Source organism: Muntiacus reevesi, chromosome 3, assembly GCF_963930625.1.
Source record: "Muntiacus reevesi chromosome 3, mMunRee1.1, whole genome shotgun sequence".
Lineage (NCBI taxonomy): Eukaryota > Metazoa > Chordata > Mammalia > Artiodactyla > Cervidae > Muntiacus > Muntiacus reevesi.
Window position 1 is genome coordinate 5358285 of NC_089251.1, and position 27072 is coordinate 5385356.

At 55.1% G+C, this 27072-nt stretch overlaps 2 protein-coding genes across 3 annotated transcripts in view; both read right to left on the minus strand.

The window, feature by feature from the left end:
• The window catches only part of AIF1L (allograft inflammatory factor 1 like), a 28203-nt gene extending 23843 nt beyond the window's left edge, over positions 1 to 4360 (minus strand). Inside the window, exons 1-2 of the mRNA XM_065928234.1 lie at positions 4188 to 4360; positions 3795 to 3856 (exon numbers count right to left, since the gene is read on the minus strand). Coding sequence (XP_065784306.1) covers positions 3795 to 3856; positions 4188 to 4218 — 93 coding nt within the window. The 5' untranslated portion in view covers positions 4219 to 4360. The remainder of the gene's footprint in view (positions 1 to 3794; positions 3857 to 4187) is intronic.
• Positions 4361 to 8222: 3862 nt separating this feature from the next.
• Positions 8223 to 27072, minus strand: part of LAMC3 (laminin subunit gamma 3) — a 67316-nt gene continuing 48466 nt past the window's right edge. The window contains exons 18-28 of one of the 2 annotated variants that reach the window (XM_065928236.1): positions 26099 to 26240; positions 24650 to 24855; positions 24201 to 24277; positions 22860 to 22994; positions 21203 to 21350; positions 19546 to 19689; positions 17192 to 17294; positions 14869 to 15068; positions 13506 to 13652; positions 13317 to 13416; positions 8223 to 9723 (exon numbers count right to left, since the gene is read on the minus strand). In XM_065928236.1, the coding sequence (XP_065784308.1) occupies positions 9473 to 9723; positions 13317 to 13416; positions 13506 to 13652; positions 14869 to 15068; positions 17192 to 17294; positions 19546 to 19689; positions 21203 to 21350; positions 22860 to 22994; positions 24201 to 24277; positions 24650 to 24855; positions 26099 to 26240 (1653 nt within the window). In that variant the 3' untranslated portion in view covers positions 8223 to 9472. Of the gene's footprint in view, positions 9724 to 13316; positions 13417 to 13505; positions 13653 to 14868; positions 15069 to 17191; positions 17295 to 19545; positions 19696 to 21202; positions 21351 to 22859; positions 22995 to 24200; positions 24278 to 24649; positions 24856 to 26098; positions 26241 to 27072 lie in introns of both variants that reach the window. The other variant, XM_065928235.1, reaches the window with a different exon arrangement.

The window sequence follows — 27072 nt, forward strand, 5'->3', positions numbered from 1 at the left end:
ACACACAGACACACAGAGACATACACAGACACACACACACAGACACACACACACACATACACACACAGACACTCACAGACACACACACACACACAGACATACACATACATACACACACAGACATACACATACACACAGACATACACACAGAGAGACACACACACAGACACACACACACACAGACACAGCATGACGGGGAGGGGGGTTGCCCACAAGGGAGCCCCAGCCAAGCTCAGAGGGGGACAGAAAAGGCTGGGGTCAAGTGTGGCTGCTCGTGTGCGTGTGCACGTTCAGTTGCTTCAGCTGTGTCCGACTCTGTGCGACCCCATGGACTGTAGCCCACAAGGCTCCTCGGTCCGTGGGATTGTCCAGGCAAGAATATTGGATTGGATTGCCATTCCCTCCTCCAGGGGATGCCAATCCAGGGATTGAACCTGCGTCTTCTGCATTCCAGGTGGATTCTTCACCCTCTGAGCCACCTGGGAAGCCTCGTGTGGCTGTTTAAACCCAGGTAGTATATCCAGCCCCTCTGAGTCTCGCCTCGTGCAATATGGGAACAGACACTGGCAGGGTTGGAGTGAGCATCCAACGAGATAATGTCCCAAGCACGCCTGGCATACTGCCCAGCACACACCCAGTGCGCAGAAAATGACAGCAAAAACTAGAGTGAAACCCCAAAAAGTGCATTTTCATACAGCTCCACCAGGACCTCTGGGTCCACCCAAGGCTCCTTCTCTTTTGACTCCTGAATCCCTTATAATAACAATAGCCAAGACTAAGCTACCCTGCTGCCCTCTGGAAACTGGCCCATCCCAGGGAGGAGAAAGGCCACAGAGAAACTGTTGGCCCAGAGAAGCCCCCAGAGTTCGTCGTCAGACTGGGCTTTGCCCCAGGCAGCAGGCACAGCGATGCCCAAACACTTACAGTGAGTCATGAAGCCCCGACCTTCATGCCTTCCAGCTTCCAAAGGGCCACTGGGCAGCTGCTCAGCCCAGCCCCCCCAAAACCCCACTTCAGTGGAGCAATGAAGCTACACCCCAAAGGCAGGCAATCTGGGCTGCCAATATGGTTCCCTGACTCATTGGAAAAGACCCTGATGGGGGTAAAGACTGAGGGTAGGAGGTGAAGGGGGGGGTGACAGAGGATGAGATTGCTGGATGGCATCATAGACTCAAGGGACATGAGTTTGAGCAAAACACTGGGAGACAGTGAAGGACAGGGAAGCTTGGCGTGCTGCCGTCCATGGGGTCATAAAGAGTCAGACACAACTGAGCGACTGAACAGCAATAAGAATCCATCCGCCCTAGGGAACTTCCACCGTGGCCATGGCCATGTGTGAAACCGACTCAGACCTTCAAACACAGTGACTCCCCGAAAGTCTGAAAGGAGCTTCAATCTAATCCTCTCTAGTGAGGATCGTTGTAGGGACCTGGAACAGAGCAGGTATCTCTGCTCCCAGTTCAGGAAGGGGAAGATAAGATTCTGCCAGACAAAGGGGTCTGGTTCAGGCTGAACAGCCAGCCTATCTCAGACCTTGCCCCCGGTTTCCATTCCTGCACCTTGAAGTCCCAAACAAACCATGATAACAATCATGATAGCAGGCAGCTCTCCTGTGTACTCTACATAGATTATCTCAGCTGAAAAATCACAACAAACATATTACCATTATCTCAAGAGGCTTGCCCAAGGTCACAGAGCCAGTGAACACCCGCCTCCACCCATATCTCTCAACTATGGTGGGACAACCATGTTGCTGTGGTGGGGAACAGCTCAAGCTTCTGGTTTGATCCTGGCACCTCCTTCCTTGGGAGCCCAGAGCCTAGATCCCAGCAGCCCAGGCTGGGCTCACACAGTGGATCTCAGAATAGCATCCAGGCAGAGAAAGGACATTAGACCTGAAATTCTGCCACTGGCTTCTGTGTAGCTTTGGCCGGCTGCTTGCCCTCTCTGGGCGTTGGGGTCCCGAGGTGGTCAGACATAGCCCTCTCTTGTTCACCATCCCCAATCTCAGTGCTGTCCAGACTGGCCCCTGAGAGCCACAGCCCCTCCCCTGAGCCAAGTCAGTACACCTCCCAAAACAGCCCTGTTGCCTCACCCCCACCCCACGCAGTCGCCCCATCCCCCACGGGCAGGGCTGGCATGGGAAGTCCCACGCACTCTCCACTGCTATCCAACTCTAGTCGCCTCTCCCCCATCTCCAGCTGTCCTGGCTCGGGGTCCTCTGGCTGTGGGTGGATTCAACTGGCTTGGAACCCGGCCGGCTGAGTGGCCCAGGGGGCTGTATGAGGTCAGGGTTCCAGGCTCCCATCCAGAGGGCAAGAGCAGCCAACACCAAGGCTGGGCCAGCTGCGGAGGGACCTGGGAGGGAGCCCAGTAGCCTGGACCCCTGAGAGTCCCAGACAGACAGACGTCCAGGTCTGGACGTCCAGCTGCGCTTAAGACGGCACCAAGAGGCCAGGTGCAGGATGATGATGAGGGGGCCAGAGTTTAACCTGGCGGGACCCTGGGGTCTCCAGAGCCCTCCGTGGGTTTCCTATAGCTGGGGGAATGAAACCAGGGAGGCTGCCTAGTTCCAGACAGTCCATGGAAATCAAGCTGCAAGCCCCGGGTGAGAGTTAATACTACATTTGTGCCGCAGCCCTTGGACCCACCTCCACACGACCTCCCCCCAGGACCCCACTGACCCTCACTGCTTTCCACCTGGGGACCCTGAGCCGCACTTGGATCTTGGGTGCGCAGCAGCCCAAGGGAACCAGCAGGGGTAATGTCCAGCCTTGTTTCAGTGGGCACGACTCTGCCACCAGTTAGAAACCTGGGACATCCTCCTGAAGAAGTCACCCGAGTATCACCCATGGAGGTCTTCTCTCCTGCCGGACCAGGTGCTGGACCAATCACAAGACATGCTTTCCCTTATTGAGCCCTTCCGGGGACCCAGGCTCTGTGAGGAGAAGTCCTTGCTAGGGACCACAGAACTGGTACCCGATGGAGGCCAGATCCGAGCCCAGGGCTTGTGGCGCTGCCTTCGAGTTCTGACCAATCCAGGCAGGCCCTGACAGTTTTCCCTTTCTTCTAGAGTTTAAATGTAGTGTTTAAGCAAAGGTCTAAAACGTCCCATTGTGCATCTGGCAAGAGCCGGAAGGATTTCTTTATAGATATCCACCAGGATCAGGATGAAAAGCATCAAGTCTCTAAGGAAACCTTTCCTAATGCGCTGGAGTGAGAAGGAGTTGTAGGAGTGGGGGGACCAGGCAGGAGGCCAACATTTTCGGGGCGGGGGGGGGGGGGGGCGAGAGCACTGGCCTGTGAGTCTGGAGCCCGGGGTTCTAAGAGCAGCCTGACCCAGACTTGCTGTGCCACCTTGGGCGGCTACCTCACCTCTCTGAGCCTCTCTTCCCTCCGTTGCTGTAAAACAGGGGACAACTCAGACATCGGGGGGCCCTTCCAGTGCCAAGTCCCTGCAGCGGATCCCAGGCCAGCTCCGGTGGAGGGGGGGCGGGTGAGCCGGGCTGGCATCAGAGCTCCAGAGAGGGCCCCACCTCCCTAGTCTGAGAGGAACAACTTGCAACCCGAGACCAGAGGGAGGTGGAGGGGCTGGAGGGGGACCTACCTGGAGCGCGGGGACAGGACTGGAGGGAGGAAATTGGGTAAAGCCCGGGAGATGGAGAGGGAGTGGGGGTTGATTTTGCAGGCAGTACAGCCTCACGGACGGAGGTGGGACCCACCCCACGGGGCGCTGGGAGATTTGGAGGCGGCAGCGTCGAGCTGGAATAGCGAAGGCAGCCGCGCGCGCTTACCCGGTTGATCTCGGCCAGCCTCCTCTCCTGCCGGGCTTTGAGCAAACCGAAGGCTTTCCCTCCTGGAGGAGACAAAGAGGCGGCCGGGGAAGCCGGGGGGGTCTCTCTCCAGGCCGCGCGCCCTCGGCCCGCGCCCACTCCCCGCGCGCCGCAGACCCCACCGAGCGCCCCGCGCGCACAGGTGGCGGGCGGGGGGGCGCGGGCCGGCGGGCCGAGGGAGTGGGGGGGCGCGGGCCGAGGGAGTCGGGGGGCGCGGGCCGGCGGGCCAGGGGGCGGGGCAGGGGCGCGGGCCGAGGGAGTGGGGGGGCGCGGGCCGAGGGAGTCGGGGGGCGCGGGCCGGCGGGCCAGGGGGCGGGGCAGGGGCGCGGGCCGCGGGGGGACCGCGATGCCTACCTTGGAACCTGTGGCTGAGCGCGACCGACATGGTGAGCACCCGGCTCCCGCCGGCTCAGGGCTTCGCGGCCGCCGACGAGGGACGAGGAGGAGGGGCGGGCGCCCGGTCCGAGATCGCGCGGCGTGTGGCGGCGGGACCGAGGGGCGGAGGGATGGCGCGGGCGGCGGGACACTCCCCTCCCCCTTCCCTCCCCGCCCGGCCCGCCCCGCTTCGCTTCCCCTCCCCTCCGCTCCCCGCCGCCGGCATCAAAGCGGCTATTATGCGGGACGCCGAGCCCGCCGGCCGGCCCCTCTGCTGGAGGACGCGGAAAATGCACCGCGCGGAGGCCGCCCGGGAGCGCCTCCCTCTCGCTTGGTCCCTGGGACCTCTTCCAGTCCGTTCCTGCTCGGGCCGCGGTTTCCCGTTAAACAGACGGGGACGACCTTAGTACTCACTTCGTGGAATGGCTTTGAGGATCCATCCAACGCGGGTCCCAGTTGCCGGGAGTTGAATTCTCTTTTCGCCTTTTGCGCAGCACGTACTTTCAGAAAGGCAGGCCCACCACGTTCCCAACCTTTCCTCTTAACTCTTGAAAGATGTACACGCTTGTAGCTTGCTGAGAAAATGCATAACGACAAAGTGTCTCTCGGGGATCACTGACACTTGAAATCAATTAGAATGAGTCGGTGTTTTGTTAATAAAACCTTTTCCTTGATCACTCACAGGGTACCAGGCACGCTTTGCCAGATCAACGCAGGATATATGTGTTACATCATTTAATCCTCAAAACTTTGTGACATAAGACTCCATGGCTCCACGTTATAGAAAAGTCAGAAAGTTGGAGCCTGGAGTACAGGTCCACCAGGATGATAAACCAAGCCTCTAATTTCTGAAACAGCAGATCTCAAGAACTGGAAGAAAGTGAAAAGTGGTTAGTCCCTCAGAGGTGTGCAACTCTGTGACCCCATGGACAGTAGCCCTCCTGGCTCCTCTGTCCATGGAATTCTCCAGGCAAGAATACTGGAATGAATAGCCATTCCCATCTCTGGGGGATCTTCCTGACCCAGAGATTGAACCTGAGTCTCCTGAATTGCAGGCAGATTCTTCATGGTGGAGACACCAGGGAAGCCCCAGTGGCACTCCTAACAATTAATTATGCATGGGTCACAGGCAGTGGCAGGGACTAGGATCGGCAAACAGTGTACCTGGTCACCACTTCCCACCCACACGTCCACTGAGTGAGCAGGTCCCTGGGACTGGGTGTAGAGAGTCTCCATTCTCACCCCTGGGACTGAAGACCTGGGACCAGCTGCTTCTCTTTTTTTTCTGTCACTGCCTCCAGGGAGGGAAGTGGCCAGGCTGTCCCAAAGGAGAGGGCTACACAGGTGGAGATTGGTGGAGATGGGACAGCCCAAGATGGAGACTGATGCCAGGGCAGCAGGCCCCACCTCCCCGGCACAGCCAGTTATTCTCCATAGGCCCATCCACCCCTACTTAGGGTTTGGATATAGGCCAGCTGTGTGACCTTGGGCAAGGTACTTGACCTCTCTGAGCCTCAATCTCCTGGTCTGCAGAATGGAGGAAACAATGCTTCTCACCCAGCTGGGGCTGTTATAAATTTTATTACCATGAGGGTGGTTTAAGCAGTTATAACCCTGGGTTAAAAGGAGATGATTCGTCTGGACGCCAGAGATGAGAGCGGACTTAGAATGCTTGTTGTTTTAGTCGCCAAGTCATGTCCAACTCTTTTTCGACGCCATGGACTGTAGCCCACCAGGCTCCTCTTTCCATGGGATTTCCCAGGCAAGAATACTTGAGTGGGTTGCCATTTCCTTCTCCAGGGCATCTTACTGACCCAGGGATCGAACCCTCATCTCATGCATGGCAGGTGGATTCTTTACCACTGAGGCACTAGGGAAGCCCCAAAGTATAGGCCCATCCCTGGGTGGGCCCAGACCACCAACCTTTCCATTAACATCCAAAACTTAGAATGGAGCCCTGATCATGCACTTCCTGATCCAGGCTCAGACAGCCGGTTGCCCTGGGGGTTGGGCTGGTTGGTTCTGCAGGGTAAAGGTCACCCTGTCTCCCACTGCTCAGCTGCTGGGCTGCATGCCTAGCCAGATGTTCAGCAACTGCCACATTCCACCCAGCCACAGCCCCACCTCTGGGGCCAGAGGACGGCTCTCCACACCAAGCATGCCTGGACTGCATGAGTCATGAGAAGTCAGGCCCGAGGTATGTCACCACGGAACAGAGAAGAAGCCTGTTCTCCACCCATCGGGGATGCTGGAACAGGGCTTTGCTGTGCCCCCCATGACTTGGGCAGATAAAAGTGGAATGCCAAAAGCAGGCATCAGAGCAGCTGTGTGCCTCTGTCAGCCAGGAAGAGCGGTTGGGGGGCATCAGACCCTGCTTTCTTCAAAGAACCCCCATTTCCTTGGCACCGCTTATACCAAACATCAATCATCAAACTCTCCGGAGAGTAAAACCCTCCTGTTTTGGCCTCCCCACCCAGATCTACCTGGTCACTCCTCGGGTCACTGTTGTGTACCATGTCACCCTCCCCCACCCCCCGCCCCCCGCCCCAGCCCTGGCCTTGGTTTTTGGTTTCTCCATGGAGGAGCACACCTCTTCTCTGAATGCTGTCCCCTAGAGGTTGGCGGAGATGGGAGAGGCACAGCCCAGTTCTCATTACAGCCTTGGACCCAGAAAGAAAGGAAGTGTGGAAGTGTTAGTCGCTCAGTTGTGTCTGACTCTTGCGACCCTGTGATACTGTAGCCCACCAGGATTCTCCAGGCAAGAATGCTGGACTGGGTTGCCATTCCCTTCTCCAGGGGATCTTCTTGACCCAGGGATCGAACCTGGGTCTCCTGCACTGCAGGCAAATTCTTTACCGTCTGAGCCACCAGGGAAGCCCAGAGACCCTCGTTTTTCTGATCAGGAGTAGGGGAATCTGGTTGAGCTGGGTTGGTCTCTCATGGAAAGCTGGAATCAGGACAGTTTCTAACCTGTCTCTGCCAACTAGTCAACAGAGGGGCCACAGTGTGTCTGGGTGGAGGCGGTAGGGGTAGTGGGGACATTCTCTCCCATCAAAGCACAGGAAAAGCAAAGAAAGCTGCTTTGTGGAGAGAAAAACAGTAAACGCAGAGACAGCAGAGGCAGAGAACAAGGGCAGAGACAGAAAGAAGGGGCGAGGTAAGCCTCCGGCCCCTGGCCACGAACGCCCCTATTCTGCCTAAACCAGAGCAGAAGCGGGGTGGTCCTTGTGGTCAAGAGCCCTGACTGAGCATGCGCCAGAATCCCCCCCTCAACCTGGGTTCCCAGAGTGACCGGTGCAGGCCAGGCCCCCACCCTGCAAATGCTGGGCTGCTGCCCACTCTCCTGCCTGGAATGTTCCCCGCTGTCTCCCCACCCTTTGAGGCCTGGCCCGAAGCCCTCCTCTCCTCACTGGGGTCCCTCCCTCAGCCTTCCTGCGCCGCTGGACACTGGTGTTGAGTTCCTTTCCTGCCTCAGTGTCTCCAGCCTGAGCCTGGGGTCAGCTGAGAAGCTCTCTGCACCCCACCCCTCACACTCCCCCAGCCCCTGTGAAAGTGTGAAAGTGTTAGACATCACTCCGCGGTGTCTGACCTCATGGACTGTAGCCCGCCAGGCTCCCCTGACTGTGGAATTCTCCAAGCAAGGATGCTGGAGGGGGTAGCCATGCCCTTTTCCAGGGGATCTTCCTGAGCCAGGGATTGAAGCTGGGTCTCGCGCACCACAAGTAGATTTTTTTTAGTCTGAGCCACCAGAGAAACCCCCTCCCAGCCCTGAGACTTTGTCTAATAAGCCCCTTGGAGCAGAGAGGAGAGGGCGGATGGCTGGGGTCGCAGGACCCCTGCGGAGTCCCCGCGGTGGGAAGACACTGGCAAAGTTGGTGGTCTCAGCTCTGCCATCGGCCTAGCCCCTCGCATAGGCCGAGAGGCGTCACTGAATGTGCTGCCACCCACTTACTGGGTGCTGGGAGTGAGCACCCACAGCCCAGGCCCCTGCTGGACCAGAGGCACACCACCAGCTAATAGAGAAGTCCTTTATTGCCACGTTAAACAGGATTGGTTAAACAGAGTCGGTCTGAGCCTGTCGCCCCTGCCGGGGGCAAGGAGGCAGAAAGGGCATTGGGAAGGGGCTATGCTCCTCCCCGCACCAGGCACCCACCCTCCCAGTGCCAGGGCCCTGCCGTCTGCTGGATGAGGGCCTGGGGAAGGGGAGGAGAGCCAGGAGGAGATGTCAAGACTCCTGTGCAGAGGTCGGCAGGGGGGCCTCCTGCATGGGGATTCCCCAGCATGACAGCGTAGAAAGACAGCCAGGCCTCCCTGCTCAGCGCCCGCCGGGGCCTGCTTTGTGGCAGGTGGGGCCGCAGGGCTGTGGGGCCAGTTTGGGAAGTATCGATCAGTCAAAGGCCAACCAGGGTTGGCAGGGTCACAAAGAGCTCCAAAACCCAGGCCCTCTCAGACCATGAGACCCAGTTCTTTGGACAGGCCATGACCCTTTAAAAGGTCATGACCCTAAAAGGGGCCACGGGCCCAGGGCGGGCGGGCAGTTCCTTCAGTGAGTGTGACCCAGTCCCAGGATCTTGAGAAGGAAGCACTCCTTGAAGTCAATGATGAGGCCCCTTCCCGGGGTGGGCCACGCCCCCGCGGGCTGAGCAAGCAGGCTGCCCCGGGGCCCCAGGAGCCCTGGGCCTCGGCTTCCTCTGCCGAGAAGCCTTAGCATCTTGCATCTCTTGACCTGCTTGGTCCCTTGGCTGGGCAGAGTTGCTGGGTGTTCGTGGTGGATGACAGATAGGTCGGGGGCGGGGGGTGCTGCAGGACAGAGGGCAGGTCTGGAGCTGGGGGCTCTGATTGAACCTGCCCTGGATCTCTGCAGATGGCCCCCGACTCAGCCTCCTGGGTACCAACCCTGCGCGGGATTGTCAGTGTCACAGGGTGTTCAAAGTCCAGTGGGGGGTGCAACACACACGGAGGGACTAGTTCACGTGCACACTGCGCACACTCGCAGAGCCCATGTGTGCTTGTGCGCGTGCATGCATGTATGGCATGGGAGTGCATGCTGTTGGGGGTGTGCACACCGTCGCTGCCTGGGTGAGCTCTGAATGCACACTCACTCCTGCCGGAGGGGAGGGGGGTGTGAGCACGGACTCAGGATGGTGCGAGGCAGCAGGCTCTGGTGGGTGTCTCTGCATGGCGCACCTGCCAGGGTGTGCAGGCCCTGGGCCGGGGTGGGGGTGCACCCCGGGATCTGGGGGCACCTCGGGGTCCGGTGGCCCTCACTGCCAGCTGGCACAGCTCCCAGGCAGGCTGTGCAGGATGGCCTCCAAATTCTGCTTGTCGGCACGGATCTCCGCGAGGTCGCTCTCGAAGCTCTGGATCTGCAGCTCCTGCAGCTTGGACTCCTGCTCCAAGAGCCTCAGTTTCCCCTGCAGGTCCCCTGGGGAACCCAGTTGCAGCCTCAGACGCTCCAGTGCCCTCTGGGTCTCGTTCAGGGCCCTGGCTGGGGCTCTATGGGTGTCTAGCGACCCTGGACAGACGAGCACAGACAAGACTCAGGGGGGGCTGGCTCTCCGCCCCTGGAGGGCCCTCCCCCAACCCCAAATTTCCCAACTGCCCACCATCTACCAGGAAAGCAAGAGATCAAGAGGGCAGCGTGGTGAGGTAGGTGAGGGCCTGGCCTGGGTTTGAACCCAACTAAGCTTATGTGCTTAGAAAGCTGAGCGCAGAATTGATGCTTTTGAACTGTGGTGTTGGAGAAGACTCTTGAGAGTCCCTTGGACTGCAAGGAGATCCAACCAGTCCATCCTAAAGGAGACCAGTTCTGAATATTCATTGGAAGGACTGATGTTGAAGCCGAAACTCCAATACTTTGGCCACCTGATGCGAAGACCTGACTCATTTGAAAAGACCCTGATGTTGGGAAAGGTTGAGGGCAGGAGGAAAAGGGGACGACAGAGGATGAGATGGTTGGATGGCATCACCAACTCAATGGACGTGAGTTTGGGTAAACTCCGGGAATTGGTGATGGACAGGGAGGCCTAGTATGCTGCGGTTCATGGGGTCGCAAAGAGTTGGACACAACTGAGCGACTGAACTGACTGACTGAAGCTTATGTGCCAACCTTGGAAGTTTCCCTTGGGTGGCATGGGGAAGCTGTTAAGTTTTGGTACTGGTATTACTATTACTGTTGAAGAAGAGAAGGCTTGGGTGAGGCCTGAGGCCCGGTTTCCTCATCTACAAAGCAGCATGTGTGACAGAGAGGTCGCCACGCGTCTGCTGGTTCCCACATGCTGTCGATTCACTGAGAGCACACGCTTATGGATGGATTTCACCCAGGATGCGTGGACACTGGGTGAAAAGAAAGGTCTCCAGCATGAGAATGGGGGGCGAGGTGAAACAGGAGGGGCTGCAGACCTGGGAAGCAGGCATCGAGGGTCTAGTCCTGGCCCTGGGGCCTGGATTAGCTCTGCTGCTTGGGGTGAAGGACTTCCCCTGGAGCCTCTCCAAGTGTGACACGAGGTGGGTGGGGCCGGGTGTTCACCTATGAACTTGGTGATGATGGTAGCATGGAATCCACCAGCTGTCTCCCCTGGTGTCATTGTCAGCTTGTCATTAAGGTGACACTCAACGGGAAGACAGCTGAGCCAGGCGGGAGAGTGGTGGGGACAAGGAAACAAATTCTAAACAGCATTTTAAAAATTAACTAATCAGGCTGTGCCCGGTCTTAGTTGTGGCGCGTCGGATTTTCAGTCTTTGTTTTGGCATGCAGGATCTTTAGTTGAGGCCACGCAAACCCTTGATTGCCGCCTGTGGGATCCAGTCCCCTGACCAGGGATCGAACTCGGGCCCCCTGCATTGGGAGCGCACAGTCTTAAGTCACTGAACCACCAGAAGGGGAGTCCCCTAAATGGCTTTGAATCCCACAGGACCCCACAGACTCCCATAGCCCTGAGTCTCCTGGGCCATAAAGGCTGGGTTGGAGGGCAGGCAGTTGCAGGAGCTGAGCCCGGGGCGGGACGAGGCAGAGGGAAGATGCTCCCAGTAAAGACCGGCAGAGGCCCCACCATTCATGGGAAAGTTCAAACGGCCTCTCTCTCGGAGGAGCTTACAGCCTCCATTCTGCCTGCCCAGCTGGGTCTCCTGGGGTGGGAACAGGGTCTAGGTGTGCGTGGTCACTCCTGTCCCTCCGGGTCAATCCCAGTGCCAGCGTGAATGAGTGAATGGTAACAATGGTGAGAATGGTTTTACCCACACAGAGCGTTTGATTCAGGCTGGGCTGGATCGCGTCCAGTGTACCGAGTTCTTGTGGGTATAGACTCGTGGCTACGAGTGGACACACTCTGAATCAAGTCAGACCTGAGCATGACCCACAGCCTCCCCACTGACTGGCTGTGGGACCCTGGGCACATTATTTAAATTCCCTGTGCTTCGGTTTCCTCATCTGCAGAACAGCAAGAGCGTCAGGATCCATGGCCGGAGAGGCTGGAATGAGATCCGATCGTGTGTGCAAATAGCTGAGTGGGGGCCTGGAGTCCAGGCAAAATGCAGAACATGCTGATTTCCCCTTGTCTTATTGACAGTGAGATTTGAAATGCATGCTATCCCATGGACAAACCTTGAGGATATCACCCTGGTGAAACAGACCAGTCACAAGAGGACACACCCACTTAGGTGAGGTGCCTACAATGCCAAATTCACAGAAACAGATGGTAGAACAGGGGTTGCCAGGGGCTGGGGGTGGGGGGGGTGGGCTTTGTGTACAATGCAGACAGGCTTCATCTTGGGATGATGAAAAAGTTCTGGAGATGGGTGGTGGTGATGGGCCACATGATAAGGTGAATGTTGTACCTAACGCCATTGAAATGTATGCTGAAAAATGATTAAAATGGCAAATTTAATGTTTTGTGTGTTTTAAAACGGCATGCTGTTCACTTCAGTAGTGAAAGTTGCTCAGTCGTGTCCGACTCTTTGTGACCCCATGGACTGTAGTCCATGGAATTCTCCAAGCCAGAATACTGGAGTAGGTAGCCTTTCCCTTCTCCAGGGGATCTTCCCAAACCAGGGATCAAACCCAGGTCTCCTGTATTGCAGGTGGATTCTTTACCAGCTGAGTCACAAGGGAAGCCCAAGAATACTGGAATGGGTAGCTTATCCCTCCTCCAGAGGATCTTCCCAAGCCAGGAGTTGAACCGGGGTCTCCTGCATTGCAGGCAGATTCTTTACCAACTGAGCTACCAGCAAAGCCACTGCTTCCCTGAAGTTCACTGAAGTTTAGCACTTCAGCCTAACTGCTATTAGGCAGTTGAACCCCTCACCCCTGCTCGAGGGCTCCACGTCTTGGGGGCTGTCCCCTTCACAATTTACTGACTCATCCCACTTCCCAGGTGGCACTAGCAGTAAAGAACCCACCTGCCAATGTAGGAGATGTAAGAGATGTGGGTTCGATCCCTGGGTTGGGAAAATCCCCTGGAGGAGTACATGGCAACCCACTCCAGTATTTTTGCCTGGAGAGTCCCATGGACAGAGGAGCCTGGCAGACTACAGTCCACGGGGTCACAAAGAGCTGGACACGACTGAAGGGACTGAGCACACAGGCACGCACACACCGCACAGTGTGGCGAGCACTCTGTAAAGTACCCGCTGTGACCCCATTTCACAGATTGGGTGACTGAGGCTCAGAGAGGGTGAGTGATTTTCCCAAGCTCTCACAGCCCAGGAAGGCAAAGTGCCAGACTTGAATCCTGGTCTATCTGATCCCAAGGCAGCATGGAGTCCCCAGTGCCACGCTTGCTCCTGTGACTTTCTCTTCTTCTCTGAAATCCTCAACCGCTGAGGGCGGATCCAGTCACCTGGTGCCTACAGGTGTTGTGCAGGAAGTGAGTGTCCCCTCCTCCTGACTAGCAGCCCCTGGAGGCACAAAGTGAGCTTGTTTCTAGACCCCAACCCTGCCTTATGTGAAGGGGCCTGGAGCAGTTATAATGCTTGCAATTGATCACAAGGCTCAGGATGGGGGAAGCAATGGATAGGAGACAACCGTCCCCTGGACTGGATCTCACAGAAAGATCCCAGAGGTGTGCCAGGGACCCAGGGAACCAGGGCCCGGCCTTGGGGTCTCCTTACCCAGCCTGGCGAGCAGCTCCGACAAGACTTTGATGTCCTTCTCCAGGGAGGTGCGTGACTCCCGGATCTGCCGTTCCATTTGGCTCAGCCCAGCACCATCCTTTTGGGGGGTCAGAGGGAGAGGAAAAGCTTGAGCGGCTCCCAGCTGGTTCCCGGGACCAGGAGGAAAAGGGGGGGGGGGTCTCGTACCTGCTCAGCCGCCTCCAGCTCCTGTCTGTGCGCTTCTGAGGCCAGCAGCTGCCGGGAGGCCAGTCGGAGGGTCGCCCGCGTCTGTCTGGAGAGCTGGCTAGCCCGGCGGTGTTCCTGCCTCCCCGCCCTCAGCAAGGCCTTGGCGAGCTGTGGGTGTGCAGCAGCAGAGAGGGGAGGGTGAGCGGAAGGAGTCCTTCTTCTCCTTTTTTACGTTTTCTTTTTTTTAATGTGGATCATTTTTTGAAGTCTTTACTAAATGTACTACAACATTGCTTCTATTTTATGGGTTTTTTTTTTCTATTTTGGTTGTGAGGCATGTGGGATCTTAGCCCCCCATCCAGGGACTGAACCTCCCACCCTCTGTATTGGAAAAGGAATTCTTAACCACTGGACTGCCAGCAAAGTCCCCAAGAGAGTCCTTACAGAGGTAAAGGATATTAATGGTCATCATGCCAAGTGGTCATCACTTCATCACTTCACGATCATTTACTTGTTTGTTCATTCATTCATTTATTCATTCAACAGATATGTACCGGATGCTGGCACAGTGCAGGTCGCTGGACCCTACCCATCTCTCCTCTGAGGAGAAACTCCAGCTATTTTACAGATGGGGTACAGAGCTGCAGAGGAGAGGAGCTGGCCGAAATCAAAACGACAGGACCAGAAACCAAGCCTGGGGGGCTCCTGCAAATCTAGCACTTTCTCTAGGCAGCTGTAAAGGCAGTTTAGGGGACTTCCCTGGTGGTCCAGTGGTTAAGAATCTGCCTTGCAATACAGGGGACATGGGTTTGATCCTCAGTCAGGAAACAGATCCCATAGGCCTCGGAGCAAATAAGTCCACGTATCACGACTACTGAAGCCCGAGTGCCACAACTACAGAGTCTGTGCACTGCAACAAAGGACCCCGAGTGCTGCTGAGACCCCACTCAGTCAGGCTAATTAATCTTTTAAAAAGAATGCACTTGAAAAAATAAAGGCAGTTCACTTGGGACCCAAGCAACAAAGCCAGTGATGGTGCTGGGGAGACTCACATCGATTCAGATATGGCCCCGATTAAATAAGAAAAGCTGAGAGGCTTAGGGAGTAGCGCCCAACAGACTGAGGTGTGAGTCCTGCTCATGAGATTGAAGCTACTGAACCAGGCTGGGCCCCAGGATCCCCACGTGTCCCATGGGGACTGCAGTGACATCTATTTCATGCAAAATCTACAGGGTCACCCGTGTGAAGCTCCAGAGCTCAGCGCCTGCGCGCCCCTGGTGAGTGCAGAGTACTCAGCATTGCACACAGAAGGGCACCCCTATGCCAGTCCTCCCCCGGGCCCAGAAGACAGGGATGCCCCAGGGGTCACGTCCCTGGCCCTGACCTTGGCACTGTCCTGGGCCAGCAGCTCGGCTTCCCTGCCCTTCTTCTTGGCCCTGGAGGAGACAGAAGCCGCATCTCCCAGCACCCTCTCTGCCTGCTTGGTCTTCTTTCTTGAGTCTGCAAGGATCCTGTCCTGAACGATGGCCGCCTTCCTCCTCAGCGCGGCCTGGTCCTTGGGCCGAGGAAACCTTGACTTCACTCCTGTAAACCCAGCCAAGGCTGTGTCAGGAGGGCTGGGCCCACGCCTGGAGAGCCCAACAAGAGGTCACCACCAAAAGCTGACCATCCCCAGACCCTTGGACAATGTGAGCAGATGAATGAGACGCACAAGATCTGTGTGTGTTACTTCTCAGGATCACCCAGGAAAAGACATATTGCCCTGTGAGTGTAAAGATTCATGTGATAGTATGATATCGGATTGGCCAAAAAGTTGGGTTGCGTGAGTGCGTGCTCAGTCTTGTCTGACTCTGTGACCCCCTGGACTGCACCCCGCCAGACTCCTCTGTCCATGGAATTTCCAAGGCAAGAATACTGGAGTGGGTTGCCATTTCCTCCTCCAGGGGATCTTCCCGACCCAGGGATCGAACCCAAGTCTCTTGTGTCTCCTGCATTGGTAGGTGGATTCTGTTCCACTGAGCCAGCTGGGAAACTCTTGTTTGGGTTATGGAACATCTTATGGAAAAACTCGAATGGATTTTTGGGCCAACTCCACTTACAAGTCACAGGATTACATGGCCGGCCGTCAATGCCTGGGCCAGTGGAGATGGGAGCCACAGCCCAGTATATAGAAAGATCCATTCAGTTCTTTGTTTTTATGGACCACACATTTCTATTGGGGCTTTGAGGCAGCTTATCATGATAGAGCAACTGGGCCCTTAAAGTGAAAAAACAAGGGCCGGAGGTAACTCGGAGGACGAGGAGGAGTGAGACGGGCCAGAAAATTAGGGCCAGGACAGTGCAGGGCCAGATGCTCTGTTTACCGGTTAGCCTCCTAGCAGCCAAGACGAAAGGGGAAACTCTACAGTTCACATGGATTTTATTATCTAATAAAAGGTAGTGTCTCTCCATAAAGAAAGAAAGACTTTCCCCTTCCCTTTCAGATCAAATTCTAAGGGAAATTTATCCTCAGGAGTACTGATTATAGTTGTTCAGTCGCTAAGTTGTGTCCGACTCTTCGAAACCCCACGGACTACAGCAGGTTCCTCTGTCCCCCACTATCTCCTGGAGCTTGCTCACTCAAGTTCATGTGCACTGAGTGGGCGATACTATCTAACCATCTAACAGTCTCATTCTGGGCTGCCCCACATGGTAGACAAAGTAAAATTTTAAAAAGAATCAAACCTTCTAATTTTCAAGGACATAGTAGTCCATAATCATTCTATGAGAATAATCCAAAAGTTAGACCTATTTTGCTTCTTGTACACAAAACTGGTGTTTCTTAAAGGGCACGCTGGCGAGTCCTAATTCTACAGGGTGTTGATAAATGCTATGGGATAATGTCAACGAAGTTTATATGAAGTGAACCGGGGGGACTTCCCTGGCGGTCTGCTGGTTAAGAATCTGCGCTTCCACGGCAGGGGGCACAGTTTCAATCTCTGGTGGGGGAACGATCTCGCATGCCTTGTGGAGGCATGCCAAAAAAAGGTGAACCTGGTTTCTCTATTGCAGGATTTCTCAGAGCCTTTAGTATTCTGAGGTGTGCACTGCAAGGCCTCAGAGAGATCTATAGCATGTCCCATTTCTTAAACTTATTTGAACACAAACCCTCTCTTGGCAGAACAGTTACAGGCTAAGGGCTGTTCCACATTTCATTTAGCAGAATTTCCTTTCTTGGTCTACCCATCTGTAAAATGGGGGCTCTTGGCCTCATTTTCCTAAAGTTCAAGAGAAACTTGGACTGGCATCAACCCATGTCCCCTTCTAAAGAGAAACACCACATCCCTTCCCATAGCCCCACTGGACGTTGGACCAGGACAGCCATTTCTGTACCAGGAACAGGCCCCCGAGCCAGAATGGCCTGGATCAGGGATGGACAGCTGATGGCATCAGATTCTCTTCCCGTCTGCTCTTGAGGGGTTGTGTGTGCGGTCTGATGATGGATGGCCATGTGGGCAAGCATCGGGTGGTATGAGTGGTATGTGAGATGGGGAGGGACAGGAAAGGGAGGTCCTGAGAGGCAGAGGGAACAGTGTCTTTGGCTCATGCTCACGTGACTGGACCTCTGGCCCCTGCAGCCCGGCCTGCCCAGGGTGAGGCCCGATCCCTGGTGTCTGTCATGCGCATTTGTGCATTGATGAGCCTGGGGCTAAGCAGGGCACACATACCTTCCAGGTCAGCCAGCAGAGTCCTGGCTCCCATGACAGTCACCGTGGCAGCCTGGACGGACGAGGAAGCTCGGGTCAGGGCAGCTCTGGCTTCCTGGTGCAGCTGGAGAGAGACGGGAGAGGTTGAGCAGATGGTGCTGGAGGTGTGCTGGGCAGAGCCGGGTCAGGTGGGCACCAAACCCACATATACAAGGTCCTCAAAGGGCACCAAAACGGACACTGAATTATGCTGTTTACCAGGACCACCTGATTTGTCTTGCTCTTCCAACATTAAACTTTGACTGTCTCTCCCAAGAGCTCATCTGTCCCACAATATCTTAGAGGAACACTGGAACCTAAGAACTAAGAGAAAGATGGATGACTGAAAGTTTCTTTTCAGAATGCTGCTGTATCTCAGCAAGAGGATGTGAAATGGAGAATCTGTTTCTTATACAACTTTTACTTCTAGGAAATTAGTTTCTTCCCCGCTGTCACTAAATAAGGTGATGGTAGTGGTTCAGTCACTAAGAGACATGTCTGACTCTTTGCAACCCCATGGACTGTTGCCTGCCAGGCTCCTTTGTCCAATGGATTTCCCAGGCAAGAATACCAGAGTCAGTTGCTATTTCTTCCTCCAGGGGATCAAACCCAGGTCTCCTGCATTGCAGATGGATTCTTTACTGACTGAATCACCAAGGAAGCCCACCACTAAATAAGTAAGGCTTGATCCTCAAAAGCAAATGGATCTGATGGATGAATGGATACATAAAATGTGGTGTATCCACATGGTAGAACATTATTCAGCCATGAAAAAGAACGAAGTGCTGATATGCGCTATAACATGGATGAACCTGGACAATACTATGTAAGTGAAAGCAGCCAGACACAAAGAGGCACATATCACATGATTCCACTTGTATGAAATGTCCAGATTGGGAAATCTACAGAGACAGAAAGCAGATTGGTGGTTGCCAGGGGCTGGGGGAGGGAGGGCTGAGGAGTGACTGCTTAATGGGTATAAGTTTTCCCTTCGGGGGTTTCCTTCTGGGGTGATGAGTGTTTCAGAACTGAGAGGTGATGGTTGCACAACTTGGTGAGTGTGCTAAATGCCACTGTGTTGTACACTTTAAAATGGGTAGTTTTAGGGAATTTCCTGGTGGTTCAGTTGTTAGGACTCCACCTTTCCATCGCAGGGGCCACAGGTTCAGTCCCTGGTAAGGGAACTAAGATCCTGCATGCTGCATGGCCTGGCCAAAAAAAAAAGGAGCGGCGTTATTTTACATTACACGAATTTCGGTCAATCAATCAATCAAGCATGTGGGTTTGAAGAGCTACCAGATTCTGCCCAGGGAGCCCTCATGTCTTAAGTCTTACTCCAAATGCCTGGCAGAGGCGTTCCTGGGAGAGGAAGGTGGAAGGCACTGTGCTGGGGCCAATCACTGCACATTGGGGCCTGGTCCTGACCCTGCTGTGGTCTCATCTGCTCCCTGGACCAGGGGGATGGACTAGATCAACGAGTACCACCCCAGGAGATCCTAACACAGCACAGCTCACCCAGCGCGTGACAGGCACAAGGCCCAGCTCTTCCGATGTTGGCAGCAAGCTTCTCCCCCGAGCCTTGTTTTTAAAAGGACAATAAAGATGTCTGTGGGATAAGCCACTGCTGGGATAAGTGGATGATGGATTTGAATAAATCAGGCTCATTGTGTAACTATCATGTTGATTTCCTTACTCTGATCTTTATAAGGTGGTTAGGTAAAATGTTAGCAGAAGGGGAATCTCTGTGAAGGGTATAGGGGAATTCTTTGTACTTTCTTCACAACTTTTTTCTAAGTCTAAAATTATTTTCAGATGAAAAGTTGAAAAAAAAAAAACGCTTGAAGGGGTGCTTATACTTTAATAGGTTGGAAACCACTGTGTTGGGCTAAATTCACCCCATAATTCTTGAATTCCCTGATTACTTAGCACTGCCTCCGCGTCTGGGCTGGCAACTGTGGGGTTGAGTGCTGGAGTGATGTAGATGTTCGCTAAAATACCTGGCAAGTGAACGAACAAATTCAAGACTGAATGAATGAGACTCCTCCCAGATGTAACGAATACCGCGTAGGTGGGAGGTGCCACCCTGGATGCTGCTGGTGCTGTCTGTCTAGCCATCCTGCCTCCTCTCATACCTTAACTCCTTCTCAGGCGGTCAGGCCCTCCTGCCTTGGCAGATGCTGACTGAGGCTGTCTGAAGTTTTGGGGGGGAGGCACAGGAGGGGCAGGAAGAACTGCTCTGGTCTTTGCCCCTCCCTCCCCCGCAGCCCCAGGCCCCAGATCACCCCTGGGGCAGCCCCAGCCTCCTCCAGGTGCTGCCTCAAAGGATGAGAGCCCACCTGCGTGAGGGGCTCCATCTCCTGCAGCACGGCCTGGGCGGTGGCCTGTAGGGACCGGGCAGCCTCGGTCACCATGCGCTCTCTCGACGTGACCGTCTTCTCCAGCGTCTGCACCTTCAGGCCCACGGCCTCGGCCTGGGACTTCTGAGGCTTCCGGGAGACAGAGGGCTCAGTCAAGAAAGGTCCAAGGGGCAGGATGGGAGAAGCCCAGGGGCAGAGACAGGGTGGGTCAGGATGCACATGGACCCCCAAGATGCAGAGGAGCCAGTGTGAGAGAGGACGGACTGGAGAGCCTGTCACTTGAGGCCTGATTCCAGTCCCAGCAATTTCTGGAAGCGTGGCCTCAGGCAACTCAGCTGACCTTCCAGACCTGCATTTCCGCCCACTTGATTCTAAATTCCAGCCTTAATTAAGTACATGGGCTGGTCCATTGTAGGTGGTGGTGGTGGTTTAGTCACTAAATCGTGTCCGACTCTTGGGACCCCATGGACTGTAGCCCGCCAGGCTCCTCTGTCCATGGGATTTTCCAGGTAAGAATACTAGAGTGGGTTGCCATTTCCTTCTCCAGGGGATCTTTCCACCCCAGGAATCGAGCCTGGGTCTCCTGCATTGCAGGCGGATTCTTTACTGACTGAGCTACAAGGGAAGCCGCCAATTATAGGTAGATTAGGATTACTCATAATCTTATACCTGGAAACAGCCAGTCAGATAAACATCCTCAATAGACGATTTTCTGTTTCTCTGGCAGAAATGAATCCTAGCTGAGCACTGACTTCCTGGTTTTGTTTGTTTGAGGCAAGCAGAGTGATTCCTAGGAATGTTTGAGTATCTGAGGTGGGGCTCCTTTTAAGGATATGGGGGTTGAAAACCAGTATCTAGTGCAACCCAGCTGGCCCTTTGTCTAGCTTTACTCTGGGCAGGGGAAACGTGTTAATGGAGAGAACCAATAACCTATACTTCTGAATTCAGGCTGTCGTGTGGGGACTGCTTCTTACCTAGCAACTTCAGTAGTATCTGGGGCAGTGCTCAGGGCCAGACATGTCACTACTGGTGTTTTCCTTTTTTATACACAGTGGGAGAACCAAAGACCCTGAGCATTTAGCCTGGGGCCCATCAGTCCCAACCAGATGGGTCCCAGATGCATTTCTATATGTTTAGTCTTTTTTTTTAAGTTCGGTTCCCCAGTTCTGGGATTTCAGGATTACTGAGAAGTCCTGATGAACTGATTTATCCAGAGGTGAGCATGAATCCCCTCCCCGCCCCTGATGGATACAGCTCAGAAATAACCTAAAGGGTGAGCTCCATCCGACAAAGTAACTGAGGCATTGAGGGGGAAGGTCCTTGGCCAAGGTCACAGAACTTGAGTGGCAGGGCTGGGATTTAATTCCACGTCTGTCTGGTGTCATTGCCAATGCCACTGTGACGGCGGATAAGGGACCTCGGCCTTAATGTTATTTTCGATAACTAAGACTGGCTGAGTTCTGTGCCAGGCAGGCACTCTGCCAGGCCATGGAGGTTGCCCTATCTTTTAATCAACTGCTATCGAGCTAAAAATAAGCCACGTCATCTGCTTCTGCCCGGGCCACACTGGTTTCCCAGCCGCCACGTTCTCCCCCCTTCCCGCCCCACGCGGAGCTCCAAGGACAGCCGAGCTGACCGGCGATGCTAGGGCGGCCGGTGAGGCCAAGTGCAGGGCTGCGTCCGCGCTGACTTGCTGCACGGTGGTCAGCACCCTCTCAGCTTCGGGCAGCGCCTCTGCCACGGCCGTGCCCAGCGCCTTCTGGGCCGCGTGTACCTCCTGGTACCTGGGAGGAGACAGAGGCAGGGTGGCCTGTGAGTGGGTGCAGGCTGTCCCTCCAGATCGCTGGCCTGGCCGCCCCCGCCTCCCCCCCTGGAGCCCCGATGGAAGAGGGCTCTGACGACTTCCCGGGCAGAGCAGCCATCTGCGGAGTGAGCACCCAGCAGCTGGCCTCAGAAGCTGGCTGCTACTTGGCAGCTTTCTAATGAATGAAAAGGCCGCAGAGGCACTGTATTCTTGTTCCTCCATTCACTTAATTCAATCATGCTTTTCTGAAGGGGCTCCCGCTTGGTTTCCACTTGAGAGTCACACGTTCTGTGAATGTCTGGCTTCTCTGGATGAATCTCCAAGAGGAAAAGGCCTGGCACTGGCGGAGGGATAGCAGCCCAGGCCCCAACGCCCTTGGGTGACCTTGGGCATGCTGCTCTTCAGGTAAAGAGAGATCCCTGGGTCGCATATGGCTCCGGGGGCATTTTTCCCCAAAGTGTTATAATCAACCAACTAAGATAGCTTTCCAGTCCAGCTGTCCACATCTTGCTCCCCCCCATCCACCGCCAGCTCCCCTAACCGTGGGTACTGCTGGAGTGGACTCCCTGAGAAAAAAAGTGTTAGTCACTCAGTCATGCCTGACTCTTTGCAACCCCATGGACTGCAGCCCACCAGGCTCCTCTGTCCATGAGATTTTTTTCCAGGCAAGGATACTGGAGTGGATTGCCATTTCCTTCTCCAGGGAATCTTCCCGACCCAGGGATTGAACCTGGGTCTCCCGCACTGCAGGCAGATTCTTTACTGACTGAGCTATGAGGGAAGCAACCCCCTGAAGTCACTCCCATCCCTCATCCCTGTTTAGAGAACCCGCCCCCTGCCCTCTGGGAGTGAGTCACGTGATTCACCCAGCCAAACTGATTGGTTCAGGACAGGTCACCTGACTCAAGCTGGGCCAATCAGAGTCTCCCATCTAGGAAGTCCACTTGGCTCAGTGAGACGTTGGTGGGTCTTCGCTGGCCCTCTGAATGAGGGGGATAGGAGAGGGCCACCCCCTCCTCAGCAGAGAGTCAGGGGCCAAGAAGAAAGCTAGTGCCTGAGAGGCACTCCGAAGGGGTCTGGGGTGGGGGGGAGTTGTGGGGGTGTGGTGGGGGGAGGAGGTGCTGCCCTGGACCCTCCTCTTTCACATTCTCGTCCCTTCTCTCCAGAGGCTGAGCTGCGCCCCCAGGCGTGAGTGTGTGCGCTCAGTCGTGTCCGACTCTTTGCCACCCCCAGGGACTGTAGCCCTCCAGGCTCCTCTGTCCCTGGGACTCCCCAGGCAAGAATACTGGAGAGGGTTGCCATTTCCTCCTCCAGGCATGAGTGGGTTCCTATAACTCACCACCGAGCAGACCCCGGGCATCCCACCCCAACCCAAGGACCATCAGGACTCAAGGGAAGGAAGGCGTTTCTGGAACCACTGGCCTCTGGTCAGACCCTGTGGGCCCCAGGAAGCCAACCCAGGCTCCTCCCCACACCTGGGAGGTCTCACCTGTCCTCCAGCTCCTGCTGGGCCTCCAGGGCCGCTCTGCCCTCCACCAGGCTCCAGAGAAGCGCATAACTGGTGTTGGAGGCGAACAGGGCCCTCCGAGCGGTGGCCTCAATCTTGGTGGCGGTGTCCCTGTGGCTGTGTGAAAATACCCGCCTGACCATCGGCAGGAGCTCACACAGAAGGGGCTTGGATGCAAACCCACACCCCCTGCGTGGCACTCTCACCATCCCACACAGTACAGCCACGGGGGCCAGGCTCCTTTACCCTCTGTGCCTGACAGGCAGTGAAGACTTGTTGGGAAGAGGACCCACGCCCCTCTTCCTGTTACAATGGGTTTATGCCTGCTGTCCTGGCAAAATGAATAATGGGGCCTTTCATCACACATAAAATCTCAGTTTGGACAATAGATTATATGGTCACCCTAATAAAGACAGCATAGAAAAGAATGGTCAAGACAGCGTGGGTTTGAATCTGGCTCTACCACTTATAACCAGGTGTCCTTAGGCAAGTCACTTCACTTCTCTGAGTCTCTCTGCTCATCCATAAAATGGACCTACAGTTGGCAAAGTACAGCCAAAGGGACACATTGTTTTAGAGCTTGTGTCTTTAGGATCTTAAGTTGCTCCTTAAAAAGGCAGAGGATGAAGCAATCCAAATATCCATCAACAGATGACCGGATAAACCAAATGTGACATATTCAAACAATGGAATAATACTATTTGGTTGTAAAAAAAAAAAAAAAAAAAGAATGAAGTACTGACATCAGGTACAATACGATGAGCCTTGAAAATTTATACTAAGTCAAAGAAGCCAGATGCAAAAGACCACGTGTATGATCCCATGTATATGAAATGTCCAGGTTAGCAAATCTATAGAGACAGAAAGCAGATGAGTGGTTACTAGGGGCTGGGGAGGGTGAGGAGGAATGGAGAGCGATGTCTGATGGGTATGGGACTTGTTTCTGCGGGGGGGGGGGGGGGGCGGTGAGGAAAGTGTTCTAAAACTGACTGTGGGGATGGTATAATAGCACGATTCTGTGAATATACTGAAGACCATTGAACTGTTCAATTTAAACAGTTGACTTGCATGGCGTGAGAATTACACCTCAATACAGCAGCTCCAGCCACCCCCCACCCCCACATCTCTGGGCTCAGAGATGCTGCGGGCATCTAGCACAGCTCTCCCCCCCCATACAGTCCTATACCCAATGGTTCCAGCTTCTCGGGGTGGGGACGCCTACGGGGCTGGCCCCCACCCTGGAAGCCCTTGGGGGAAGGGCTGGCCCCCCTTCATGCTTCTGTGGACGGGACCTCACCAAGCTCCCGGGGCCTGGGGGCTCACCTCCTGGCGAGGGCACGCGCCTCTGTGGCCAGCTGGCTCCAGCTGGCGGACTGGCCAAGCCTTTCCTGAGGAATCACCTTTAAAGGAAAGAAGGAAGTTGGAGGGAGCCGATGGCCTGTCCCTGAAGGTTCAGGACGGTATCTGGCTCAGTTATTGGGCAGAATTGGGCCATGCCACTTAATGTATAAATGCTCAGAGCCAGCTGCAGAGTCAGCATCCAGTGGGCGGAGCCCTAGAGCTTGGAAACAATAGTAACGATGCCTGCCACTGGCTGGGCATTCACTGTCTACTTGGAATATGCCTCGTGCTTTGCAAACATCTCACCGGATGGGCAGAGGAGCCACTGTGTGACCCGCTATTCTGTGGATGAGAAAATTGAGCCTCCCAAAGTGGGACATGCCCCAGGCTCAGTCAAGGGGAGGGGTCGGGGAGGGGGTCCCCTAGGGTACCAGAGCTGCGAGGATGGTGGCCGCATGCAGAATCTCCTCTTCCGAGGACTCCAGTGCTGCTGCTACGTCCGCCAGCTGGATGCAGGTCTTCTCTGCTCCATCCTGGGCACAGTGGGCATTCCTGCCCAGCGCCTGCAGCTGCTCCCGGGCAGCCTTCACAGCACCCTCGAGGCCTGTCACCTGCTCCAAGAAGGCTTCCTGGGCCCCTGCAGAAAGCCCCCAGCCCAGGGGTCATAGAGCAGTCAAGATTTCAAGGTAAAGCCCACAACCTCAAGGTGCCCCAACTGTGGCCTCCACTCCTCCTGGGCAGAGCTTGACTCCCTCACCAGGCCTGAGCACTGGCTCCAAAGGAAGAGTCTCCCGCATTTTACAGATGCAAAGGCTGAGGCCCAGAGATGGCAGATCATGACCTAAGGTCCTCCATGCAGGAAGTGAGCCACAGATGAAGGACTGGAAGGAAGCCAGGCCTTTTAGAGCCACAGCGAGCGATTCCTGAATCTGAGAGAGCAGTAAAGCCTCCCCACCAAGTCAGCTCTATAATTCACAGCATGGCTCAGAGTGGACATGTAAACGCACAGCATCTGACACCTCCCTATTTCGTGAGTCTGGCAAACTGGTGTTCAGCTCACCTGTGGTGGCTGCGGGAGGACAGGTGCTTGTGAACTTAAACCTTGACAAAATAGCCAACTGGCTTCTGACGCCCCCATCGGTGTCCCAGGGCCAAATTTCACCTCGACTTAATGACAGTCTTGTTCCTTATTTACCATTGACTTTCTATGCTGGTGGCTCAGACGGTAAAGCATCTGCCTACCATGCAGGAGACCCGGGTTCAATCCCTGGGTCGGGAAGATCCCCTGGAGAAGGAAATAGCAACCCACTCCAGTACTCTTGCCTGGAAAATCCCATGGACTGAGGAGCCTGGTGGGCTGCAGTCCATGGGGTCACAAAGAGTTGGACACGACTGAGCGACTTCACTTTCACTTTTCTATGCTGGGGATACAGCAGTGAGCAAAATGGCCAACAGTTAAGGCAGCAGGAACTTTACCTGTTCAGCACCTAGGACAGCGCCTCAGTGTTCATTCCTTGCATGACTGACTCAGTGAATGAACCCAACTCCTGCCCTCCCTGAGCTTACGGGCACAGTCTAGGTGGTGCAGGGGACATGGGGACTGAGGTTGTAGTCAGAGACTGATCTTAACAAAGCTACAAAATACAACAGGGCAAGGGATACTGAAAGAGAGGTCTGTGGGGCGACAGGACTGCATGGCAGGAGGGGTTCATCCAGATGGAGAAGTCAGACAGGCTCTCCCAGCAAGCGAGTTCTCCTAGGGATGAGCCCAGAGCCCTCAAAGCATCCTGAGGCCAGGCTGAGGGGCTCCACGGTGGGCATCTGGCCAGCCAGCCCCCTCCCCTGGCCTCCCAGGCTCCCACTCTGCCCTCTCGCTCTACCTTGCAGCAGGTGGGGGCCCTGGTGGACGTCCCCCCGTGGGGCCTCTCCCTGTAGAATGTCCAGCGGTCCCCAGGGCCTGCCGCAGTCAGACCCTTGCAGCCATCCCTCCATCAGGGTCAGCCTGGCCTTCAGCTTGGCAGCCTGGAGGGGTCAGGGAGGGAAGCGGGTGTGAGGCTGGTGGCCTGAAGTCCTGCTTGGACACCTCTGCTGGTTTCTGCCTGGCCTGCCGTCCCCGCAAGTGTTGCCTTCTCCAATCCGAATCTAGGCCTCAAAGCTAAGGATACACTGGACCTCTGAGAACCTACTATACCCACCCCCATCCTTGGAGCTGACCCTTCCCTTCTCAGACCCATGGCACCTACTGGCATTCAGCCAATCACACCTCTTCCCTGCTGAGGGGGGATGGGAAGGGAAGCCTCAGCAGGATTTCTGTCTGTCCTGCCATGTTCCCAGGACTTGGCACGGAGCAGACATGTGATCCTTGCAGACGGAGTGACAGTGTTCTGCTCCATCTCCTAGCCCTGTTCTTTCAATCACATGAACAACAAATGCATTTATGGAGCGCCTGCTAGGAGCCAGGTGCGAATGACCACTGGCCACGCGCCAGCTCACGTTCACCTTGTAACCACCCTAAGGGGTGGGGATACAGGTCCCAAGCCCTCTCCTTGATTCTGAAGTCCAAAATGCTCTGAAAATCCTCAAAGATTTCCATTCCACATAGAATGGCAAAATCAGGTTTAAAAAAAAAATCCCCGAACTCATTTAGAACAAGGCTACCTATGATCTTTATTTCCCCCCCTGGTGTGAATATTCTGAACAAGGCTACCTGTGATCTTTATCTACCCTCTTGGTGTGAATATTCTGAACAAGGCTACCTGTGATCTTTATCTGCCCTCTTGGTGTGAACATTCTGAACAAGGCTACCTATGATCTTTATTTCCCCCCCTGGTGTGAACATTCTGAACAAGGCTAC